General features: G+C 37.9%; 1 protein-coding gene and 1 pseudogene across 2 annotated transcripts in view; both read left to right on the plus strand.

Annotated features, from left to right (window-relative positions):
• The window catches only part of BLNK (B cell linker), a 72,226-nt gene extending 70,602 nt beyond the window's left edge, over positions 1 to 1,624 (plus strand). For both annotated transcript variants that reach the window (XM_012439456.2, XM_012439457.2), the window contains one exon: positions 895 to 1,624. In XM_012439456.2, coding sequence (XP_012294879.2) covers positions 895 to 1,014 — 120 coding nt within the window. In that variant the 3' untranslated portion in view covers positions 1,015 to 1,624. The remainder of the gene's footprint in view (positions 1 to 894) is intronic.
• A 92-nt stretch (positions 1,625 to 1,716) lies between these two features.
• Positions 1,717 to 4,938, plus strand: LOC105708198 (nucleophosmin-like; annotated as a pseudogene).
• Positions 4,939 to 24,005: the final 19,067 nt, after the last annotated feature.

The raw sequence follows: 24,005 nt of genomic DNA on the forward strand, positions 1-24,005 counted from the left end.
AAATTAATAAAAGCTTAAAATTTTTACTCTAGATGTTTGTCTTTATCTAAAAAATGGAGAAAATAAAATCAATTGATAGTAACCACCAAACTTATGGCGCTGTTGTAAATCAATTACCACATTTTAAAAATGATTCTAAATACATTCATTTAATGAGTGTGAACTTGTAGCACTTTTGTATACTCAATGCATTTCATTTCATGGTCTGTGTTACATTTATTTTACCCTTTAAAACTTTATTTTTCAAAACAAAATTTGTGATAATTTTAAAGCAAAACCCATAGGCAACAAAGTTCAAAATTTAGAAAAATAAGTATGCATGGAGAGAGCCTCACATGAAATTTCATTATTAATTAGGCACTAAGTTAAAACTCTAAGCTTACCAGGAACCAAGTAAAAATGGAAATATGCAAGTGAATAAAGCTTTCTTTATTTGTTTAAAAAAGAAAGCAAAACATAAATTTGTTTAGGAAATGACTGTTTCCTTGTACTAGATTCTAAGGTTAATTTATTACATCAGTTCTTGTATCTGAGACTTGTGCAAAGTAAGAGATGATCTATGTTTTGTAAAGAATGTAGAAAAATGCATTGTATGACTGTTTTACATTTAACAGTAAATAAAAAGCAATATACTATAATATTTCATCATAACTTAGTGAAGTAATCTCTCTAAGTAGCAATGCTAATTGCGGCTGTCAGTGGGTTTTTCATCGTGCTTAATACAGCTAAGTCCAAAGTCTGTCATCTTGAAGGTTACAGCCTTTGTTAAACTACATTTTTTTGGGCAGAATGTCAGCTGGAATGTAATAACTTTTACTAAAGAAGATGGGAGGAGTGGAGCTCAAAGTTAACACAAATGCTAATGTGTAATTCACCTATGTTTCCTTCCTCTAGTACTTTGGAAGTGTTGCGGAAATCATCAACAATCATCAACATAGTCCTCTGGTTCTTATTGATAGTCAGAATAACACAAAAGATTCCACCAGACTGAAGTATGCAGTTAAAGTTTCATAAAGAAGGAAAAAAAGGCCAATATCATTGCTTCAGACATTTTCCCCAAGTTTCTCCTTTTGAGAAAAAGTCCTAAAACTTCATATTTTGGATTATGAATCAGCCAGTAATAAAATAGAAGATGGAGTCAGCTATTGAGGTGGTCATCCATTTCTTTTTAAGAAGGTCACATGGACTTTTTCTACCTATTGCCTGACCTGTGAACTGTTAATATCTGGTGAGGTTGACTTATCATGCTACTAATATTTTCCAAATAAATATCTTCATTTTTAAAAAGAAGTGTAAAGAACATTCTCAAAATAAGAAAATAATACACTTGCATAAAACAAAGTGGCTGGAAATTTAAAACTCCACAATGATCATTTGTACACTAATATAGCTGGGCTCTCTGTTGCCAATGCTTGACAATTAAGTTTTGGTTAAAATTTTAATTTGTAGAAAATAAGGTATTACGGGTAATGTATGATATCTGTAAATATAGACAAGAAGGATGTAATGGTTCCTTTTTGTGAGCACTCCCAACCACTGGAGATGTATATGGATATGAACGTTCTGTAAGTTCTTGTCTAGGATTATGCTGTTAGTTTTGCTTACTAAAGATAATTATACCCTCTTTGATCTGCATGTCTATCAAACAGAAACTAAACCTGATATGAGGTTTGTATTAGTCCCTTCTCACACTGCTAATAAAGACATACCCGAGACTGGGAAAAAGGAAGGAAGGAAGGAAAGAGGGAAGGAGAGTAGGAAGAAGGGAGGGAGGGAGGGAAGGAGGGAAGGAAGGAAAGAAGGAAGGAAGGAGGAAAAAAAGAGGTTTAATGGACTCACAGTTCCATATGGCTGGGAAGGCCTCACAATCATGTTGGAAGGTGAGGAAGGAGCAAAAGCATATTTTACATGGTGGCAGGCAAGAGAGCATGTGCAGGGGTACTGCCCTTTATAAAACCACCAGATCTCATGAGACTTATTCACTATCACGAGAACAACATGGGAAAACTCGCCCCCATGATTCAGTTACCTCCCACCAGTTCCCTCCCATGGCACATGGGAATTATGGGAGGTACAATTCAAGATGAGATTTGGGTGAGGACACAGCCAAACCATATCAAGTTTCAAAGTGGAATGACAGCAAAACTAGACAAAAAACCAGTTCTAGAGAAATATCCTACAAAACAAGGGCAGAAAAGCACACATTGGTGAACACCAAGGAATAAAAGAGATCTCATCATGGAGAATCATGTCTGAGGTTTTAGATCATCCCATAAATGTATCATACTTTGTCATATAAAAGGCTTTTTTTCTACTGTGTACTTCACACAGCACTGAAATGATAAAGTAGCTAATTAAGTCTAATAATTAAATGGGGAACACACTTGACCACTGCATAAGATAGCAATCTATGAAAGTATTTTGAAAGGCTAGAAGGTAATGATTTCAGAGTAATTCATGACTCACTTGTAAAGATAATTGTATTTTTGGCCAGGCGCAGTGGCTCCCGTCTGTAATCCCAGCACTTTGGGAGGCCAAGATGGGTGGATCATGAGTTCAGGAGTTTGAGATCAGCCTGGCTAACATAGTGAAACCCCGTCTCTACTAAAAACACAAAAATTAACAGGGCGTGGTGGCATGCGCCTGTAATCCCAGCTACTCAGGAGACTGAGGCAGGAGAATTGCTTGAACCTGAGAGGCAGAGGTTGTGGTGAGCCAAGATCATCCCATTGCACTCCAGCCTGGGTGACTGAGTGAGACTCCATCTCAAAAAAAAAAAAAAAGGATAATTTTAAATGTCATATACTTTCATAATTACCACCTATGCTATGGATTGCACTGTGGTCCCCCCCAAAAACATATGTTGAAGTTCTAATCTATAAGGCCACATATCTCAGAATGTGACCTTATTTGGGAATGGGATCTTTACAGATGTAGTCAAAATCAGGTCAATCAGGGTGGGCCTTAATATAATGGCTTGTGTCCTTATGAAGATAGGAAATTTGGATACAAACACAGACAGGCACAGAAAGAAGTCTGTATGAAGAGACACACAGGAAGAATACTATGTGAAGCCCTGGTGTGATTCCATCCTGCAAGGCTGTTCTCTTGAGCAGTGGTTGTGCTTATCTCCATCTGCCTTCTCTCCCACCTAAGTATGTGCCACCATCCGATGGAAGATTCGATGGACATGAGCCCCCTGAGGCACCAGAACTATCTTTTTCAGTTATGAACTAAGGCCAACAAGATTATCACTTTAAGGTGGATAATGATAAAAATGAGCACCAGTTATCTTTAAGAATGGTCAGTTTAGGGGCTGGTGCAAAGAATGAATTGCACATTGTTGAAGCAAAGGCAATGAATTACAACGGCAGTCCAATTAAAGTAACACTGGCAACTTTGAAAATGTACAGCCAACGGTGTCCCTTGGGGGCTTTGAAATAACACCACCAGTGGTCCTATGGTTGAAGAGTGGTTCAGAGCCAGTGTGTATTAGTGGACAGCACTTAGTAGCTGCGGAGGAAGATGCAGAGTCAGAAGAGGAAGAAGAGGAGGATGTGAAACTCTTAAATATATCTGGAAAGTGGTCTGCCCCTGGAGGTGGTAGCAAGGTTCCACAGAAAAAAAGTAAAACTTCCTGCTGATGAAGATGATGATGATGATGATTTTGATGATGAGGAAACTGAAAAAAAAGCACCAGTGAAGAAATCTATATGAGATACTCTAGCCAAAAATGCACAAAAGTCAAATCAGAATGGGAAAGACTCAAAACCATCATCAACACCAAGATCAAAAGGACAAGAATCCTTCAAAAAATAGGAAAAGAAACCTAAAACACCAAAAGGACCTAGTTCTGTAGAAGACATTAAAGCAAAAATGCAAGCAAGTATAGAAAAAGGTGGTTCCCTTCCCAAAGTGAAAGCCAAGTTCATCAATTATGTGAAGAATTGCTTCCAGATGACTGACCAGAAGGCTATTCAAGATCTCTGGCAGTGGAGGAAGTCTCTTTAAGAAAATAGTTTAAACAATTTGCTAAAAATTTTTCATCTTATTTCATTTCTGTAACAGATGATATCTGGCTGTCCTTTTTATAATGGAGAGTGAGAACTTTCCCTACTATGTTTGATAAACATTGTCCAGGTTCCATTTTGCCAAGAATGTGTTGTCCAAAATGCCTGTTTAGTTTTTAAAGGTGGAACTCCACCCTTTGCTTGGTTTTAAGTATGTGTGGAATGTCATGATAGGACATAGTAGTAGCATTGGTCAGACACGGAAATGGTGGTGAGACAAAAATATACATGTGAAATAAAACTCAGTATTTCAATAAATATCATGGTTTCTATTTTTTTAAAAAAAGAATACTACATGAAGACGAGGGGCTACAGTGATGCATCTGTAGGCCTGGGAGCACCAAAGATTGCCTGCAAACCATCAGAAGCTAGGAAGAGGCATGAACAGACTTCTCTCCAGGTTTTAGAGGGAGCGTGGCCCTGATGAAACCTTCATTTTGGACTTCAAGTGTCCAGTACTTGAAGACAATACATTTCTGGCTTTTTAAGCCATCCAGTTTATTATGGCGGCCATAGAATCTAATAAAATCTATATGCAGTTTTTACATTCAGGTATACAGGGGTTTTAGAAATTTTGTATGAAAACTTTTTTTCTCCTTTTAGGAAAACCATTGAATCATTTAGAAAGTACTAGAAAAGTGCCAGTCATGGTGGCTCATGCCTGTAATCGCAGCACTTTGGGAGGCTAAGGTGAGTGGATCACTGGAGGTCAGGAGTTCGAGACCAACCTGGCCAACATGGCAAGATCCCATCTCTAATAAAAATACAAAAATTAGCCTGGCATGGTGGCTTATGCCTCTAATCCCAGCTACTCGGGAGGCTGAGGCATGAGAATTGCTTTAACCTGGGAGGCGGAGGCTACAGTGAGCCAAGATGGTGCCACTGCACTCCAGCCTAGGCAACAGAGTGAGACTCCATTTCGGAAAAAAAAAAAAAAGTACTAGAAAGGATGACTCACAATTTAAACTGGGAAACTGGGTTAATTTTTTTGTAAAGCAAAGCGTCTGTTTGTAGTATGAAGTATCAACTCTCTAGTTTCAATTTGTCTCAGTGTTACAAGGAATTATTTTCTATTTAAGTAAATACTCATTAATTCCTGCTGCTACCACAGCAACCGTGGCTCCATAACAACCTCTTCTGCCTCAGTCCTCCTCTCCTCCTCCAAGTGTCCTACTCCAGCTAGGTGATCAGCATAGCTGTTAAGATTATACTAATCCTCAGTTGGTTGGTATTCAGCACTGTGTGGTGAATTTCTCAGAGCAGAGGCGGGGAGAACATCTGAGTAGAGGTCATTCTCTGCTAAGAGCTCTACTCCTCCCCAAAGCTGGGAGAAATACCCAATCCAGCATGCTGGTCTTTCCCCTCAACTTGCAGAAGAGTCCACTGAGGGTGATCCTACCTGCTTCTCTAAAGCCCACCTCTGCAGGTGGTTATTCTTGATGAAATTAGAAAAGTCTTTAAGAGTCTGGGCATGGTGGCTCACACCTATAATCCCAGCAGTTTTGCAGGCTGAAGCAGGAGGATCACTTGAGGCCAGGAGTGAGACCAGCCTGGTCAACACAGTGAACCCCCATCTCTACTAAAACTAGAAAAAATTAATTGGGCATGGTGGCACTTGCCTGTACTGTAATTCCAGCTACTACTCAGGAGGCTGAGGCATGAGAATCACTTGAGCCTGGGAGGCAGAGGTTGCAGTGAGCTGATATCATGCCACTGCACTCTGGCCTGGGCCACAGAATGAAACTCTGTCTCAAAATAAATAAATAAATAATAAATAAATAAATAGATAGATAGATATGAAATCTCAAAACACCTGACTGTGATCTCAGTGTCTCAATGGCTGACAAACAAATGGTTTTGCAAAAAGAAATTTTCAGGCAAGCTAGGTGGTGGAATAGGAGACATTAGTCAAGATGTACCTTGTGTAGCACCTGAAGAAGGAAAAAACAAAAATGACCCCAGTTCTTCTTTTCTGTTGCAAACTACATTGCAGCTATAGTAGTAGAAAGGCTGTTCAAGTTTGTTCAAAAGGACACTAGATATGAAAAAGCTAGGTCTGTGACCATCAGAAGCCTGAATTGTGTTATCATGAGTGCACTCTGGGAGCTAAACTACTCTTACTGTAGTTGCTGGGACAATCTTGCCTAAAAGGAAGTCCCAGAGAACAGAATTCAGCGATGTGAGGCAAAACCAGCACCATGTGAGACATGTTCTTAAAACGGGACTCAATTCTCCTTCAAAATGTTCTTAAGATGCCTTATAACTCAGCCTCTATTTCTAGATAAGGGTATATGGAAACTGCTTAAAGATCCCAACAAAGTTAGTTGCACCAAATGCTCTGCACCTGTATCTAACCACAAGGTGAGGCTGTACTTGCTTTATAGTTAGACAGATCTGGGTATCCTAGATCTAGCATTTATCAGCATGTTATTGGGCAAGTTTCTTACCACTGTAAACCTCAGTTTCTACATTTGTAAAACAGTATGTTTCCAGTAATGATTTAAGAGTTAAAATAAGCTAGTTGTGCCTAATAAATACTACCTCCTAGTCCCCTAACCAAAATCTTTGCAGACATAAAAAGTAATCTATGGATAACTCTTTAAATGAACCCATCTATAAATATTTTAGAGCACTTAGTAGTTATAGCTGCGTCTTAGGAAAATCTCAAATATTTTCTCTACATCTATGGTTCTCAATCTTTTAGTAGTTGCAGAATTCTTTGAGAATCTGATAAGAACTATGGGTCTTTGGCCTGAGGAAAAATTCATTTATGTATATACACAGAAACTCACATCAAATATCATGAGATTCCTGGGTCTCTGGGGCCTATCCATGGACAAAGGTCCAAACATCCAAGACTAAGGACCCTACATTTTTCTTAACCTTTGATGCATCCATATGGACATACTATTCTTCTAAAGATGTGACTGACCCTAAAAGTAACTCCTCCATTAGGCGAGAAGGAGGATACTGCTGTGGTTTAGTGCAAGTTCTTTGGCTTGAATTGCCTTAATTCTAACCCCAGCTTTACCAATAACAGATTGTGTCAACTTGGGAAAGTTATTCATCTTGGCTTCTCCATTTGTAAAATGGAGATAATAATGCAACCTACTTTATTTATTATTAGATGAGCATATTAAAAATTGTAAAAGCTCAAGCCTGGGTGCAATGGCTCACACCTGTAATTCTAGCACTTTCGGAGGCAAAGGTAAAGGATCACTTGAATTCAGGAGTTTCAGGCTGGGCAACACAGCAACACCTCATCTCTATTAAAAAAAAAAAAAAAAAAAAAAGGCCAGGAGTCCAACATGGTGAAACCCTGTCTCTACTAAAAATACAAAATATTAGCTGGGTGTGATGGCACATGCCTGCAATCCCAGCTACTCTGGACGCTGAGGCAGAAGAATTGCTTGAACCCAGAGTCGGAGGTTGCAGTGAACTGATATCACACCACTGCACTCAGCCTGGGCTACAGAGCAAGACTCCATCAGAAGAAGAAGGAGGAGGAGGAGAAGAAGGAGGAGGAGGAGGAGGAGAAGGAGGAGAAGGAGAAAGAGGAGGAGGAAGAGGAGAACGAGGAGGAGGAGGAGGAGGAAGGGGAAGTGGCAGTGGAGGTGGTGGTGGTGGCAGCAGCAGCGGCAGCTGGGCACGACAACTGACGCCTATAATCCCAGTACTTTGGATGCCCAAGGTGGGCAGATCACCTGAGGTCTGGAGTTTGAGACCAGCCTAGCCAACATAGTGAAACCCCATTTCTACTAAAAATACAAAAATTAGCTGGGCATTATGACAGGTGTCTGTAGTCCCAGCTACTCAGGAGGTTGAGGCAGGATAATTGCTTGAACTTGGAAGGTGGAAATTGCAGTGAGCCAAGGTCGCACCACTGCACTCCAGACTGGAAGACAGAGTGAGACTCCATTTCAAAAAGAAGAAGAAAAGAGGAGGAGGAGGAGGAGGAGGAGGAGAGGAAGAAGAAGAAAAATTGTAAAAGTTCAAGTGTGTAATTTTTTCATTCAACCAGCTAACATTTATTGAGCCTACTGTATGTCTGCCAGTATGTATGTTAGGCTTTTGTGTGGAAGTTTTTGTTTCCATTTCTCTTAGGAAAATACCTAAGAGTATAATCCTGGGTCACATAGAAAGTACATGTTTATAAGAAACTGCCAAAATGTTTACAAAGTGAATGTTCTTTGGATAAACTCTATGGGGACATCAGCAATGTATGAGAGTGCGGTTGCTTCACACCGTAATCAGTACTTGATGTTGTCAGTCTTTCAATTTTAGCTATTCTACTAGCTGCGTAGTAGTATCTTATTGTGGCTTTAATTAGCATTTTCTTGATGATTAATGATATTGAGCATCTTTTCATGTGCCTATATATTCTCTTTTTTGAGGAATCTCTTCAAATCCTTTGTTGGCTGGGCACAGTGGCTCACGCCTGTAATTCCAGCACTTTGGGAGGCCGAGGCAGACGGATCACAAGGTCAGGAGATCGAGACCATCCTGGTAACACAGTGAAACCCTGCCTCTACTAAAAATACAAAAAAAAAACTAGCCAAGCATGATGGCAGGCACCTGTGGTCCCAGCTACTTGGGAGGCTGAGGCAGGAGAATCGCTTGGACCCGGGAGGCAGAGGTAGCGGTGAGCCGAGATTTGTGCCACTGCACTCCAGCCTGGGCAACAGAGTGAGACTCCATCTCAAAAAAAAAAAAAAAAAAAAAAAAAAATCCTTTGTCTATTTTTAAAATTAGGTTGTCTTTTTATTAAATGGTAAAAATGTCATATTTTCTAGATACAAGTCCCTTGACAAACATATGTATTGTGAAAATTTTTCTTGCCTGGAGTAAACCCTTTTTAACATACAGCATCCATTTTATATACTGTTGGCTTTTTAATGCTAATATATTAAGAATTTTTAAATAAACATCCATAGGGAACACGGGTCTGTAGTTTTCTTTTCTTACAATGTCCTTATCAAGTTTTAGTATCAGGATAATGCTGGACTCATAAAATGATGTAAAAATGTTCCTTTCTCGAATTTGTGCAGCATTGATATTATTTCTTCCTAATACATTTGATAGAATTCACCAATGAAGCCATCTGGGCTGGAGCTTTCTTTGTGTAAAGGTTTTCAATTATGATTTCAATTTTTAAATAGATATGAGCTATTATGATTTTCTCTTTCTTCTGTTTTGTTAATTTGTCTTTCAAGGAATTTGTCTGTTTCAACTAGGATATCAAATTTATTTGTATAATATAGTCTAATATATATTCTAATATAATGCTTTTAAGATATGTCGGATCTGTAGTAATGTCCCTCCTTAACTCTTTTCTCTTTTTTTCTTGATTCATTTGGCTAAAGGTTTAACAATATTATTGACCTTTCCAAAGAACCAAGTTTTGGTTTCACTAATTTTCCCTATTGTTTGTCTGTTTTCTACTCATTGATTACCATAAATGATGCTATTATTTCCTTTCTTCTGCTCATTTTGGTTTTAATTTGCTCTTCATTACATAGTTTCTTAAGATGGAAGTTTACCTAATTGACTATAAACCTTTATTGTTTTCTAATATAAGTATTTGAAGTTTAAAATGTCCCTCCAAGCACAGGTTTAGTAACATTCAATGAATTGTAATATAGTTTTCTCATTTTCATTCAGTTAAAAATATTTCTAAATTTCCCTTATGATTTCTTCTTTAACTCATAGGTTAATCATAAAAGGGCTGTTTAATTTCTACCTATTAGGAATTTTCCAAAGATTGTTCTGAGATTGATTTCTAATTAAATTCTGTTAAGGATGTAACATACTCTGCATGAATTCAATCCTTTAAATTTATTGAAAATCATAATAGTTTAGTGGATGTTCTACATGCACTTGTGAAGAAGGTACAGTCTGCTAATTTCAGATGAAATGTTCCATAAAATCATTTCATTCAAGTTGACTGATAATATTGCTCTAGTCTTCCATGTCATTACTGATTTCTTTTTGCCTAGTTGTTATATCAATTACTGAAAGAGAAGTATTGAAATATCTGACTTTTAATTGTAGATTTACCAATTTCTCTCTATAGTTCTGTCACTTTTGCTTCATGTATTTAGAAGTTTTGATATTATATACATAGACCTTCAGGATTGTTAAATCTTCTTAATGAATGGAACTCTTTATCTTTGAGATATTTTTTATCTCTAGTATTATTTTTTGTTCTGAAGTCTACATTTTTTATCCTGACAAATTTCTGCCTTTTAACTGGAGTGTTCATAACATTTACATTTGATATAATTACTGATTATAATTGGGTTTAAAGCTGCCATATCTGTTTTCTATATTTTCCCACCAGTTTTTGTTTTCCTTTTTTGTGCCTTCTGTTTGCTTGAGGTTTTAAAATCTATTTTATCTTTAATATTGTCTTAGTAATTACATTTTTTATAATAGTTGCTTTAGGCTGTACAGTACACATATGTAACTTATCATAGTCTATCTTCAAATACAACAGTACTCCTCCATTTCCCCTTCCCTGCCTTTGTGCTAGTTGTCATATATTTTACTTCTAGGTGTAATAAACCTATAATATGTTATTATTTTTGCTTTCCATTATTTTCTTTAAAAGAAATTAAACAATAAGGGAAAAGTCCAGTGCTCTTAATTCCTTTCTATAGATAAGATATCCATTTTTCTTTTATCTAAAAAATTTCTCTTGGGTTGGGTGCAGTGGCTCACACCTGTAATCGCAGCATGCTGAGAGGCTGAGGTGGGTGGATTACAAGGTCGGGAGTTCAAGACCAGCCTGGGCAACACAGTGAAACCCCGTCTCTACTAAAAACACAAAAATTAACCAGGCATGGTGGCATGCACCTGTAGTCCCTGCTACTCAGGAGGCTGAGGCAGGAGAATCACTTGAACCTGGGAGGCAGAAGTTGTGGTGAGCCAAGATTGCACCACTGCACTCCAGCCTGGGTAACAGAATGAGACTCAAGCTCAAAAAAATTTTTTTTTCTCTGAATATTTAAGATAGTGTAATTGTGCTGAACTATCTCAGATTTCTCTTATGTTAAACTGTCTTTGTTTTGCCTTCATTCTTGAAAGATTACTTTACTAGATATAGAATTATAGGATGACTTATTTTTCCCTCCAGTATTTTCAAGATATCATTCCACTATCTTCTGGATTGCATAGTTTCTGATGTAAGTCTGCAGTAACTCTTATCTTTGTTTCTCAATACATACGCATACTTTCTTCCTCTGGCTTCTGTTAAATTTTATCTTTTTCACTTGCTTTCAGAAATGTGATTTCTTTTGGGGGGCAGACTCACTCTGTTGCCCAGGGTGGAGTGCAGTTGGCACAATCATGGCTCACTGCAGCCTCAGTCTCCTGGGTTCAAGTGTCCTCCCACTGCAGCCACTGAAGTAGCTGGGACTCGAGGCATGCACAACCACATCCAGCTAAGTTGTTTTTATTGTTTTTTTTTCCTTTTTCTTTGAGACAGAGTCTTGCTCTGTCACCCAGGCTGGAGTGCAGTGGCACGATCTCAGCTCACTGCAACCTCCGCCTCCTGAGTTCAAGTGATTCTCCTGCCTCAGCCTCCTGAGTAGCTGGAATTACAGGCACCCACCACCACATTCAGCTAATTTTTGTATTTTTAGTAGAGACAAGGTGTCACCATGTTGGCCAGGCTGGTCTCGAACTCTTGACCTCAGGTGATCTGCCCACTTTGGCCATCCAAAGTGTTGAGATTACAGGCATGAGTCACTGTGCCCCAATTTGTTTTGTTTTTTGTAGAGACAAGGTTTCGCTATGTTTCTCAGGGTAGTCTGAAACTCCTGGACTCAAGTGTCCTCCCGTCTCAGCTTCTCAAAATGCTGGTATTACAGGCATGAGCCATTACACTCAGCCAGAAATGTGATTATGATGTGTTTGGGATGGTTTTCTTCATGCTTTTCCTGCTTGGGTTTCATGTAGCTTCCTGGACCTTTGGGTTTATCATTTTCATAAAATTTAGGGGAAAAAATGCCAGTTATTATTGCTTCAAATCTTTTTTTCTCCCCTTTCGCCTTATTTTCTGGGACTCCAATTACATAAATGTTGTACTACTTGATATTGCCCTATAGTGTGGCATCCATGGAAGTGAACTGCTTGGATCTCCCTTCAAGAAAAAACTTATAGGCTGAGTGTAGTGGCTCACATCTATAACAGTGCTTTGGGAAGCCAAGGCAGGAGGATCACTTGAGGCCAGGAATCTGAGACCAGCCTGGGCAATACAGACCCTGTATCTACAAAAACTTAAAAAAAAAATAATAACCAGGCAGGGTGTCATGCACCTGCAGTCCTAGCTACTCAGGAGGCAGGATTGCTTGAGCCCAAAAATTTGAGGTTACAATGCACCATTGCACTCCAGCCTGAGTGACAGAGTAAGACCTATCTGTAAAAAAAAGAAAGAAAGAAAAAGAAAAGAAGGAAGGAAAGAAGGCAGGGAGGAAGAAAGGCAGTAAGGCAAGAAGGCAGGAAGGCAGGAAGGCAGGAAGGCAGGAAGGCAGGCAGGCAGGGAGGGAGTAAGGGAGGGAGGGAAAACTTGTAATTCAGCTGCAAGGAGTCCAATTAGGTTGACAGCCTCTAGCTATTAGGGCCTTCAGGATCTGTCTCAGGATTCAAGCCAAATATATGCTTTTCCAGAGCACCGTTCTCAGTCTTAGCATTTTTGCCCAACATGGAACTCTTCTAAAAGGCAGTCTTTGACCTGAAATACCCACTGGGTTGGCTGACTATATAAGAGATGCTTGACAATCTGAGACTCTCAATGTGGCTTCCACTTACCAAACCCTTTTTTTCCCCCAGTTATCAGACCTGCCTTATGGTCTGCAGGCTTTTCTTATTCAATACTCTTCCCTACCCTTTAAATTTTCCCAAGCATTACTGCCCAATACACCTCTTGCATTCTAAACTCCATGTCAGTATCTTCTCCAGAAGACCCAATTGACAGAGTTAGTACCTAAAGTAGTCCAAAAAAGCAGGAAGTAAGAGGTTTTGGGACCAGATTACTCATCACCCAGCTGACAATGAGGACCCATCCTGTGGGTATGTAAGGCATGGATTACCTGAAGTACAAAGTGGTGGTCCAAATACTAATCTCTTGCAGTGATTTATTTTTATGTCCTCAAACTTGATTTACTAGTCTTTAGCGCATCTATATCCATAAGGAAATTTTCTTTAGATGCCTTTGGCCTCATAGAATGAGTTGGGAAGTACATTTCTTAGTCAGCTCTGGCTGCTGTCACAAAATACCATAGACTGAGTGGCTCAAACAACAGACATTTATTTCCCACAGTTATCGAAGCTGGGAAGTTTGAGATCAGGAGGCCAGGATAGATGGGTTCTAGTGAGGCCCCTCTTTCTGCCTTACAAATGGTGATTTCCTGTTGTATCCTCATGGCAGAGAAAAAAGATTTATGATGTGTCTTACTCTTCTTATAAAGGCAGTAATTCCATTGTGAGGGCTCTATCTTTATGGCCTCATCTAAACCTAAGTACCTCCCCAAGGCCCCACATCCTAATATCTCAATTGGAGGTCAAGGCACCAACATATGCATTTGGGGGAATAGGGGTAACTCAAGCATTCAATATATAACACCTTTTCCATGTTTTATAAGAGTTTGTAAAGAATTGCTTGCTATCTATCTATCTGTATCTATCTATAATTTTTTTGGTAGAGTTTACTAATGGATTCTGAAGCCATCTAAACCTGGGTTTTTCTAAGAATTTTGGGGCTATCATCTCAATACCTTACTTGTCATAGGTTTCTGATTTTCTATTTCCTCTTAAGCCACTTTTTAAATAGTTTTTGCATTTTTCTAGATGAAATTTGTCCATTTCATCTAGGTCATCTAATTATAGGGCATTCAATTGTTCATAGTATTCCCTTATATTCATTTTCATTTTTTAACAGCAGTAGTGATGTCCACTCTTTCATTCTGTTTTTAGTAATTTGAGTCTTCTCTCTTATTTTCAAGCTAAAGCTTGTCCATTTTGTTGACCTTTTATGAGAACCAAATTTTTGTTTCATTAATGTTCTCTATTGTTTTTCTATTCTCAATGCAACTTCCTTCCAGCTCATTTTTATGATTTTCTTCCTTCTGCTTGCTTTGGGTTTAATTTGCTCTTTTTTTTCTTGTTCCTTAAGGTATAAAGTTATGTTATTAATTTGAAATCTTTCTTCTTGTTTATTGTGGTAAAAATACGTAAAACTTTTAGCCATTTTTAAGTGTACTGTTCTGTGGCACTAAGTTTTTTTCTTGTTTAAATGAACTCACAGATACAAATTTCCCTCTAAGCACTGCTTTAGTCACATCTCACAAGATTTGGTAGACTATGCTTTTTTTTTATTAACTTCAAGAGAGTTTGTTATTTGACTCATTATTTATGAGTATTATTCAATTGCCATATATTTATAAATTCTCAAAATTTCCTTGTTATTAAGTTCTAATTTAAATCTATTGTGATTGGAGAACATACTCTTTATAATTCCCATCCTTTCAAATTCATTGAGACTTGTTTTATATGGTATATCCTGGAGAATGTTCCATGTACTTTGGAAAAGACTATCTATTCTGCTGTTTTAGAGTGGATTTCATAGATACATTAGGTCTAGTTGGATTGTAGTGCTGTTCAACTTTTCTATTTCCTTGTCAATATTTCTTTGTTATTTTATTCATTTATGCAAAGTGGAGTATCAAAGTCTCCAACTATTATTGCTTACTTGGCTACTTCTCCCTTCAGTTCTGTCAGGTTTTGCTTCATGAATTTTGTAGTTATTAGGTGCATATATGTTTAAAATTGTTATAGCTTCCTGATGAATTGACACTTTCATTATTATAAAATTTCCCTCTTTATATCTAGTAATTTTTTTTGAAAATAAATTTCTACTGTTTCATCCCCTCAGTGTATGGTATTTTGTTATGGCAACTCAAGATGACTGAGACAACATTTTTCCTTTTTTTTTTTTTTCCTGAGATGGGGTCTCACTCTGTCACCAGGCTGGAGTGCGGTGGTGCAATCCCAGCTCCCTGCAACCTCCGCCTCCCAGGTTCAAGTGATTCTCCTGCCTCAGCCTCCTCAGTAGGTGGGATTACAGGCATGCGCCACCACGCCCAGCTAATTTTTGTAGTTTTGGTAGAGATGGGGTTTCACCAATGTTGTCCAGGATGGTCTCGATCTCTTGACCTTGTGATCCACCCTCTTCAACCTCCCAAAGTGCTAGGATTACAGGCCTAGGCCACCACGCCGAGTCATCTTTTCCCATTTTTAAAATTTCAACCGATTAATATCTTTGAGTCTAAAGTGTAGTTCCTGTAGATTGAATGTGATTTGTTCAGATTCATGGGATAAAAACTAGAACTGTGATCACCAGAGGGTGCTAGTGAACTCAGTTCTCTTGGTCAGGGGTTGCAAAAAGCCCTAGTTTGTATCTGTTGCCAATTTCCATAATATAAACAGTTGTCTCTTAGCCTCCATGGGGGACTGGTTCTAGGACCTCTTGTGGAAACCACAGTCCACAGATGCTCAAGTCCATTATATAAAATGGCGTAGTATTCACATAAAACCTACAAACATCTTCCTGAATACTTTAATCTCTAGATAACTTATAATATCTAATACAGTGCAAATAGTATCTAAATAGTTGTTATTCTGTATTGTTTAAGGAATAATGATAAGAAAAAAAGTTTATCCATTTTTTGCCTATTCTTGACATTTCATATGAATGGACTCGTATGTTTTTGTAACTGGCTTCTTTCACTTAACCTAATCTTCCCAACATTCATCCATATTGTAGTATAAATTACTGCTTCATTTATTTTTATGACTGAATAATATTCAATTGAATAGATATATCACATTTATTTACACATTCATTAGTTGATAGACTTTGGGTTGTTTCCACTTTAAGGCCATTATGAATAATATTGCTATGAACATCCTTGTATAAATTTTTGAGTGAACACCTGTTTTATTAAATTATTTGGGGGTAGGAGAAGAATCTCTGGGCCACATGGTAATATTATATGTAACCTATTGAGAAAGTCCCATACTGTTTTTCAAGATGGCTGGACCATTTTACATTCCCATCAACAGCGTATGAGGGTTCCAAACACTCCCTGGCCTCATCAGCACTTGTTATCTGTTTGTTTGTTGATTATAGCCATACAAGAGGGTATAAAATGGTATCTCATATGGTTTTGATTTTCATTTCCCTAATGACTAATGATGTTAAACATCTTCTCATGTGCTTTTTGGCCATTTGCCTATCTTCTTTAGAGAGATCTCTTGCCCACTTTAAATTGGGTTACAGCTCTCCAAGTTGTAAGGGTTCATTATTCTAAATTAAAATGCATAACAAGATATATGATATACAACATTTCTTCCCATTCTGTGGGTTACCTTTTCACTTTCTTGATGATATCCATTGAAGCAATATTTTTTTCAAATTTTGATGAAGTTAAATTTATCTATAACGTGGTGTCAGTGAAAACAACAAAGTAAAGACTTTGAAATTCTGCCCTAACATAAAAGCAATTAAAAGTCTGGCAAAAAAAAAAAAAAAAAAAAAAAAAAAAAAACTGTCAGAATCAACTTTTTTTGGAACTTTAGAAACTAAACAAAGGCTTTCAGTATCCCAGGAAGTACTTACCCAAGAGAAATGGCTGAATCTAAAAACAATAGCTTTGTGGTATTTTAAGTTACTCTAGTCCCATTCTCCACTCCTCACCTCAGCAACAGCCCTGAAAATAACAGCCTTCATTCCCAGTATTAGGAGAAGCAGAACTGACTTCATTCACAAAATACTGTAACTATTTATATTGACCTGTCTGGTGGCTCCCTGGAAGGCCAGCTCAGAAGGCCTTTATTTTGCCTAACTTGGAGTTGGTCCAGAACTAAAGTTGCTAACTAGGGGCAGTTTAAAATATTAGCAGGCAAATGTTTTATTTGCTGCTGCCTGGGGTGACAGAAAACAACTGGAGCAAGCAATAGACTACCAAAAAGCCTGGAAGAAGTGCCAGGGAAATGAGATATCCATAGCGACTTTGTAAAGCTTTAAGATATTTCTGAGAAATCTAGAAGGCCACACTCATGCCCAGGGCTCTTTGTATGCTTAGAAAATATCTGAGAAGGCCCTAAACTCTCACAATGGCCAACCAGGAGGCTGAAGGTGAAGGCAGAGTTGTAAGCCACCTGGCTGAATGTTGAAGATGTGTCACAAAAACTCACAAGTTCCTTAGCAAATACTGGAAGATTTATTCATTCCAGGTGTTTAAGAATATCTCTGTCTACTTATTAGCTGACCATTAAACTTACAGAACAGAGACTTTCATGACCACAAATGACAAAGAATACAAACATTACAAAATTAGTTCAGAAAAGTCACTAGACAAGTACAAAATGCAGTAAGAATAACAAAGCTGAGAGGATGGAGAAGAGAATTTGATTTTCAGTTGTCACATTACAATATTCACATTTTTATGTTCTTCAACAAAAAAATTAGACATGCAAAGAGGAAAGTATAACCCATACATAGAGAAAAAAGCAATCAATGGAAACTGTCCCTAAGGAAGCATGGGCATGGTACATTTTAAACAAATACTTTAACTCAGCTATATTAAATATGTTCCAAGAACTGAAAGAAACCATGTTTAAAGAACTAAAGTAAGAGGATTACAGCTCAACCAAATACAGGACATCAATAAAGGAATAAAAATTATTATTATTATTATTATTATTTTGTTTTTTGAGATGGAGTCTCACACTGTCACCTGGGCTGGAGTACAATGGCATGATCTCAGCTCACTGCAACCTCTGCCTCCCGGGTTCAAGAGATTCTCCTGCCTCAGCCTCCTGAGTAGCTGGGATTACAGGTGCCTGCCACTACACCCAGCTAATTTTTGGTATTTTTAGTAGAGACAGTGTTTCACTATGTTGGCCAGGCTGGTCTCAAATGCCTAACCTCGTGATTCACCCACCTCGGCCTCCCAAAGTGCTGGGATTACAGGCGTGAGCCACCGTGCCTGCCCAGAATATAAATTATTAAAAGAACCAAATTGAAATTCTACAGTTGAAAAGCACAGTAACTGAAATAAAAATTCACTAGGGGGTACTCAGCAGTAGATGTAAGCAGACAAAACAAAAAACCTGTGAACTCCAAGACTGATCAGTTGGCATGCAGTCTGAGGAACAGAAAGAAAACCAAAAAATGAAATGAACAGAGCCTGAAAGACCTGTAAGATAACATCAAGAATACCAGCATATGGCCAAACACAGTGGCTCACAACTGTAATCACTGTTTTGGGAGGCCAAGAGTTCAAGACCAGACAGGGCAACACAGTAAGATCCTATCTCTACAATTTTTTGAAAAGTTAACTGGGCTATTTGGAAGGTTGCAGCGAAAGGACTGCTTGAGCCCAGGAGTTCAATGCTGCAGCAAGCTATGACTGCACCGATGCACTCCAGCCTGGGCAACAGAGCAAGAACCTGCCTCTCTAAAATAAATAGATATGTTACTAATAATACCAGCATACCCATATGGTGAGTCTCAGAAAGAGAGAAAAAAAGACAATTAATCAGGGAGAATATCTGAAGAAATAACTGAAAACCTTCCAAATGTAATGAAAAAAAAAAGAGAGAGAGTTTTAAAGGAAAACATTAATCTACCACTCTATAAAGCTCCGGAAGCTCCAAGTAACATAAACTCAAAGATATGGATACTGGTACATCATAAACTGTTGAAAGACAAGGACAAAAAGAGAATCTTGAAAGCAGCAAGAGAGAAAGAAGTGAGCCATCACATCCAAAGGTCCTCAAGAGGATTAACAGCTGATTTCTAATCAGAAATCATGGAGGCCAGAAGGCAATGAGATGACATATTAAAAGTGTTGAATGGAAATTAAAAAAACAAAAAAAACTCATCAACCAAAAATTCTATACCCAGCAAAGCTATTCTTTTAAAAAGAAAGAAAAATTAAGACATTAATAGGTAAAGAAAAACTAAGTTTGTTGCTAGCAGAATTGCTCTACAAGGGAAAAAAAACAAAAGCTAAAGGGAGTACACAAATTAAAATGAAAGAACCCTAGACAGTAACTCAAACCCACATGAAAGAAAAAAAAAAAAAAAACTGGAAAGGTAAATGTAATCACTAGCACAAATAAACATTAAAAAATGTATTTTTTTAAACTTGGAACACAAATGCTTTATTTAACGGTGCATCTCAATTCCCGTGTGGAGGGCAAAAAATAAAATAAAGGAGCAGATTGTGGCACACCATTCCCACCGGCCAAGTAGTCAAACCCCTACATCCAAGACCCAACAAACAGCCATGCTCAGCACAACCTCCAGGCCTCTCGCTCTGCCTCTAGCAGGATGAACATGTAGCCCTGGCACCTGGGGCCTTTTACACTGCAGATGGAGTGGCAAGACAATGTATATCTGTTTGTAACCCTTGTTCTTCCTTCCTGATTTTTAAAACTGCATTAATTATAAAACTATGTTGATGGACATAATTTATAAAGATGTAGTTTGTGACAATAACAGTATGGGCAGAAAGAAGGTATATAAAGCAAATTTTTCATTATTGAAACTAAGTTGAGATTAATCTGACCTAGATAAAACAGACTAGTTTCACAATCTCCTGTAATAAAAATTCTGTCTTTTTAAAACAAATTATCTATTGGACTTTTATGTTTTTGGTGTCATCACTAAGAAAGCTTTGCCTAAAGAATGGCCAGAAATATTTACTTATGTTTTTTGTAAGAGTTGTACAGTTTTTGCTTGTATTTAGGTCTATGATCCATTTTGTGTTAATTTTTGTGTACATAGTGTGAGGAACACTTTTTCTTCAACCTTATTTTTGTTTCAAATTGCATATCCTCTATCAATCTATCTTGCTGATTTTTCCTTCTGTCAGCTGAAATCTAGTACTGAGTCTTTCTACTTTTTAAATTGTAGTTATTGTACTTTTCAACTCCAGAATTTTCGTTTAGTTTTTTTTGTTTGTTTGGTTTTTAGTAATTTCTATCTCTATGTTCTCTGCTTGGTAAGACATTATACTTTCCTCAATTTTTAAAATATGGTTTCCTTTAGTTCTTTGGATTTATTTATTTATTTTATTTATTTATTTTGAGGCAGAGTCTCACTTTGTCTCCCAGGCTGGAGTGCATCACACCATCTTGGCTCATTGCAACTTCTGCCTCCTGAGTTCAAGCGATTCTCCTGCCTCAGCCTTCTGAGTAACTGGGAATACAGGCACCCTCCATCACGCCTGGCTAATTTATTTTTAGTAGAGATGGGGTTTCACCATGTTGGTCAGGTTGGTCTCAAACTCCTGGCCTCAAGTGATCCACCCACCTCAGCCTCCCAAAGTGCTGGGATTACAGGCGTGAACCACTGCGCCCTGTCATTTGGACGTATTTATAACAGCTACTTAACATTTATCCTAAATTTGGTATCCCTCAAAACAACTTAGTATTTCCTACATTTCTCTGGGTCATATAGGACACATATTTTTCTGTTTCTTAGCATATCTCAATTTTTGTGTTGAAACTAGACATTTTAGGTAACATAGGATCTCTGCATACTGATCATCTTCCCTTAGTGACTTGGCTTGACTAATTAACATATGGCTTGAAGACTGCTTTCACTACTTACGGAGTTTACAAGTTTGCCCTGCATTCAGCCAGGAACTTATGGTTCAGAAGTTCTCTCTGGTCACTCCGAGATAACAGCCTTGAAAATGCACACAGTCTTCCTGATCACAAGGAATGTCTGTAATCTTACCTAGGCTCTGTCTCTTTCCCTGATCCTTTCTTTAAGCTTCTGGTTATCTATTGGGATGACCTGGCAACTGTTTAGCCTCCAATGTTACTGATTGCCCTACTGTTTTCTACAATACTCTGAAGTCTGTACAAACAACGTAAGGCCCTGTGACAGTTAATTATCAGTGTCAACTTGAATGGATTAAGGAATACCTAGAGAACTGGAAAACCATTATTTCTAGGTATGTCTGTGAGGGTGTCTTCAGAGACTGGCATGTGAGCCATCAGACTGAATGGGGAAGATTTGCCCTCAATGTGATTAAGGCACCATCCATCAGCTAGAAGCCTGGATAGAAGGAAAAGAGAAAAAGCTAATTCTTTCTCCCCTCATATTCTCTCCCCCTCCCCATCACCCTCAACCCTATTCCCCAGAAGCTGAGACAGCTTTATTCTCACGCCATCAGAACTCCAGGCTGTCAGGCCTTTGGATTCAGGGACTTAAACCCGTGGTTCCTTGGTTCTCAGGCCTTCTACCTCAGTCTGAGAGTTATACCATCAGTTTGCTGGTTCTGAGGCTTCTGAACTTGGACTGAGTCATGCTACCACCATCACTAGGTCTCTAGCTTGCATACAGCCTAGTGTGGGACTTCTTAGCCTCCATAATGACGTGACCCAATTCCCTTCAGTCATGCCCTCTTATATTGGTTCTCTCTGAAAAACCCTAATTCAGGCCTTGTGTTGTGTTTTTGAAGCTCACTCCAACCCTCCCCTGAACAGAACCTCTGTACCTTTGTGCTATGGAATGGGTTGAAGGATAGAAAGAATGGGAAATCAGCTCTTCAATGAATGCCCAATCTACAATACTCTCTGTAAAGCAGCTCTGTTAAAGGAAGAGAATAGGGGTTGGGGGTGGGGGACAAAGCTGCAAAAATGTAATCTGCCAAGCAGGTATATTTGGTCTTCCACTCGGAAATACTATGTAACCCCCAGTTAGGTCTTATAGGTTTGGTTTGGTGTCTGGTTTTTTTTGTTTTTGTTTTTGTTTTTGGCAGGTTCATACTATTTTATGCCTCTTACTATAAATGGGTCTATTGGCCGGGCACAGTGGCTCATGCCTTACAATCCCAGCACTTTAGGAGGCCAGAGTGGGTGGATCATTTGAGGTCAGGAATTCAAGGCTAGCCTAGCCAACACGGTGAAACCCCATCTCCACTAAAAACACGAAAATTAGCTGGGCATGGTGGTGGATGCCTGTAATCCCAGCTACAGGAGAGTCGCTTGAACCCATGAGGTGGAGGCTGCAGTGAGCCAAGATCACGCACTGTACTCCAGCCTGGGCGATGGAGTGAGACTCTGTCTCAAAGAATAAACAAATGGGTCTTCTTTTATTGTTTCCCAGTTGATTACTGTTAACTGTTCAGGAAAGGTGACTAATTTTCAGTGTACTCCTTTAAACTTTTAAGATATTAAAAACAAGTCATCTACAAGTAGTATTGTGGTCTCTTTCCCAAGTTTAACTTTCATTTTGCTTTCCTATTCTTTGACATTAGCAGTAACTTATGATGTAATTGATGATAGCAGGCAATATTTCACTCCTTAATTGAAAGATGTATTTCAAGAGTTGCAACAGAAACATAACCCTCACTTTTGGTTTAAGCACTTGATGGAAAATTCCTTATTTTAACACATTAGAAATGTCTTTACTAGGAATAAGTATTTAAATTAAGCACATTCTTGGCATCTCCTAAAATCATGACTTCTAAAATTGATGTACATTATATTTTTTCCCACACTATTTACTCAAAAGTTTCCACTCTTGTAACAATTATTCTTTTTAAATAGAAAAGATTCCTAAATTTGGAGGCATTAAAAGTTTTGTTAAAGAGCTAGTCAAAAAGCATCTCAAAAATGACTTTAAGAAACACTTCTTCCAAGACACTAATTACTTCTCAACTGTCCAGTTATTAAGAGAAGCATAAATTAATGAACATAAAACTGAACCATTTTATCTCTCCATTATAGGGAAATTTTTTCACTAATGCCATACTCTGCTAAATAGAAACAAACACTACCCTGAAAAATTCCCCCAGTAAGTTTTGCCAGATAAGATCCCCAATGGGGTCAAGGTACTATACTGACAGCAAGGATCCTAACAAGTTAAGGGAAAGAACAGAGCCAATGGCCCAAATGGCTCTATTAAGGAAGTTAAGGAAGGAAGTAGATGTCAACAGTGAAAAGGAATCTTATTTTCTAAAACTCAGAATAAGCTGTATGCAATTAATATATAATATTGTTTTTACTTCACCTGTATTTTCTCCCATCCCAAGAACCTCTATTACTTTTTCTTAACATTCCATTTCAAATCACTAAAAGAACTAATATCTAAGTCTTTTTCTCATCTAACCTGAACATAAATTCTCACAAACATTTCTGCTCTATCTCATTTTTAATCCCTTCATAAGTTGCATTACTCTTAGCACACAAATGATCTATTTTACCCACTAATCATTTTCATTACCTTTACAGTCTCTTCATTTTTATACAAATACATCTATACTAGAAACTTTATATACATATATTTTAGTTCGAATACTTTGTAGCTCTTTTACACAGGTGGTATACATCACAAAACTTATCAAGCTTGTGTTTTTTAATAAAAATCCCACTCTAAAAGCAGACTCTAGGGAATTCAAGCAACAGCTGATAAACTATGCCTGGTAGGCCAAATTCAGCCCACTTCCTGTTTTTGTAAATTGTTTTATTAAATGTAGCCACACTAATTCATTTATATATTGTCTATGGTTGTTTCTGCATTATGAGAATTGAGTAGTAAGGACAGAAACTAGAAGGCCTATGAAGCTTAAGTTATTTATCTGACCCTTTATTGAAAAAAATTTGCTGTCCCCTCAATGAAAACATTTTTCTTTTCTTTTTTTTTTTTTTTTTTGAGATGGAGTTTCACTCTTGTTACCCAGGCTGGAGTGCAACATTTTTCTTTAAAAAAAAAAAAACTATTAGATTTCAATTTGTGTTACTAAATACTCAGCAAGATAAATTCTTTGAAGTGAATTCTGGTTCTGAAGTAGATGCCAAATAGTGAGAGACCCACTTCAGTGAAGATCGACAAATTGGAAACAGTAAAAC

Source organism: Aotus nancymaae, unplaced genomic scaffold (genome assembly GCF_030222135.1).
Source record: "Aotus nancymaae isolate 86718 unplaced genomic scaffold, 86718_ANA_hifiasm-v0.15.2.pri h1tg000010l, whole genome shotgun sequence".
Classification (NCBI taxonomy): Eukaryota; Metazoa; Chordata; class Mammalia; order Primates; family Aotidae; genus Aotus; species Aotus nancymaae.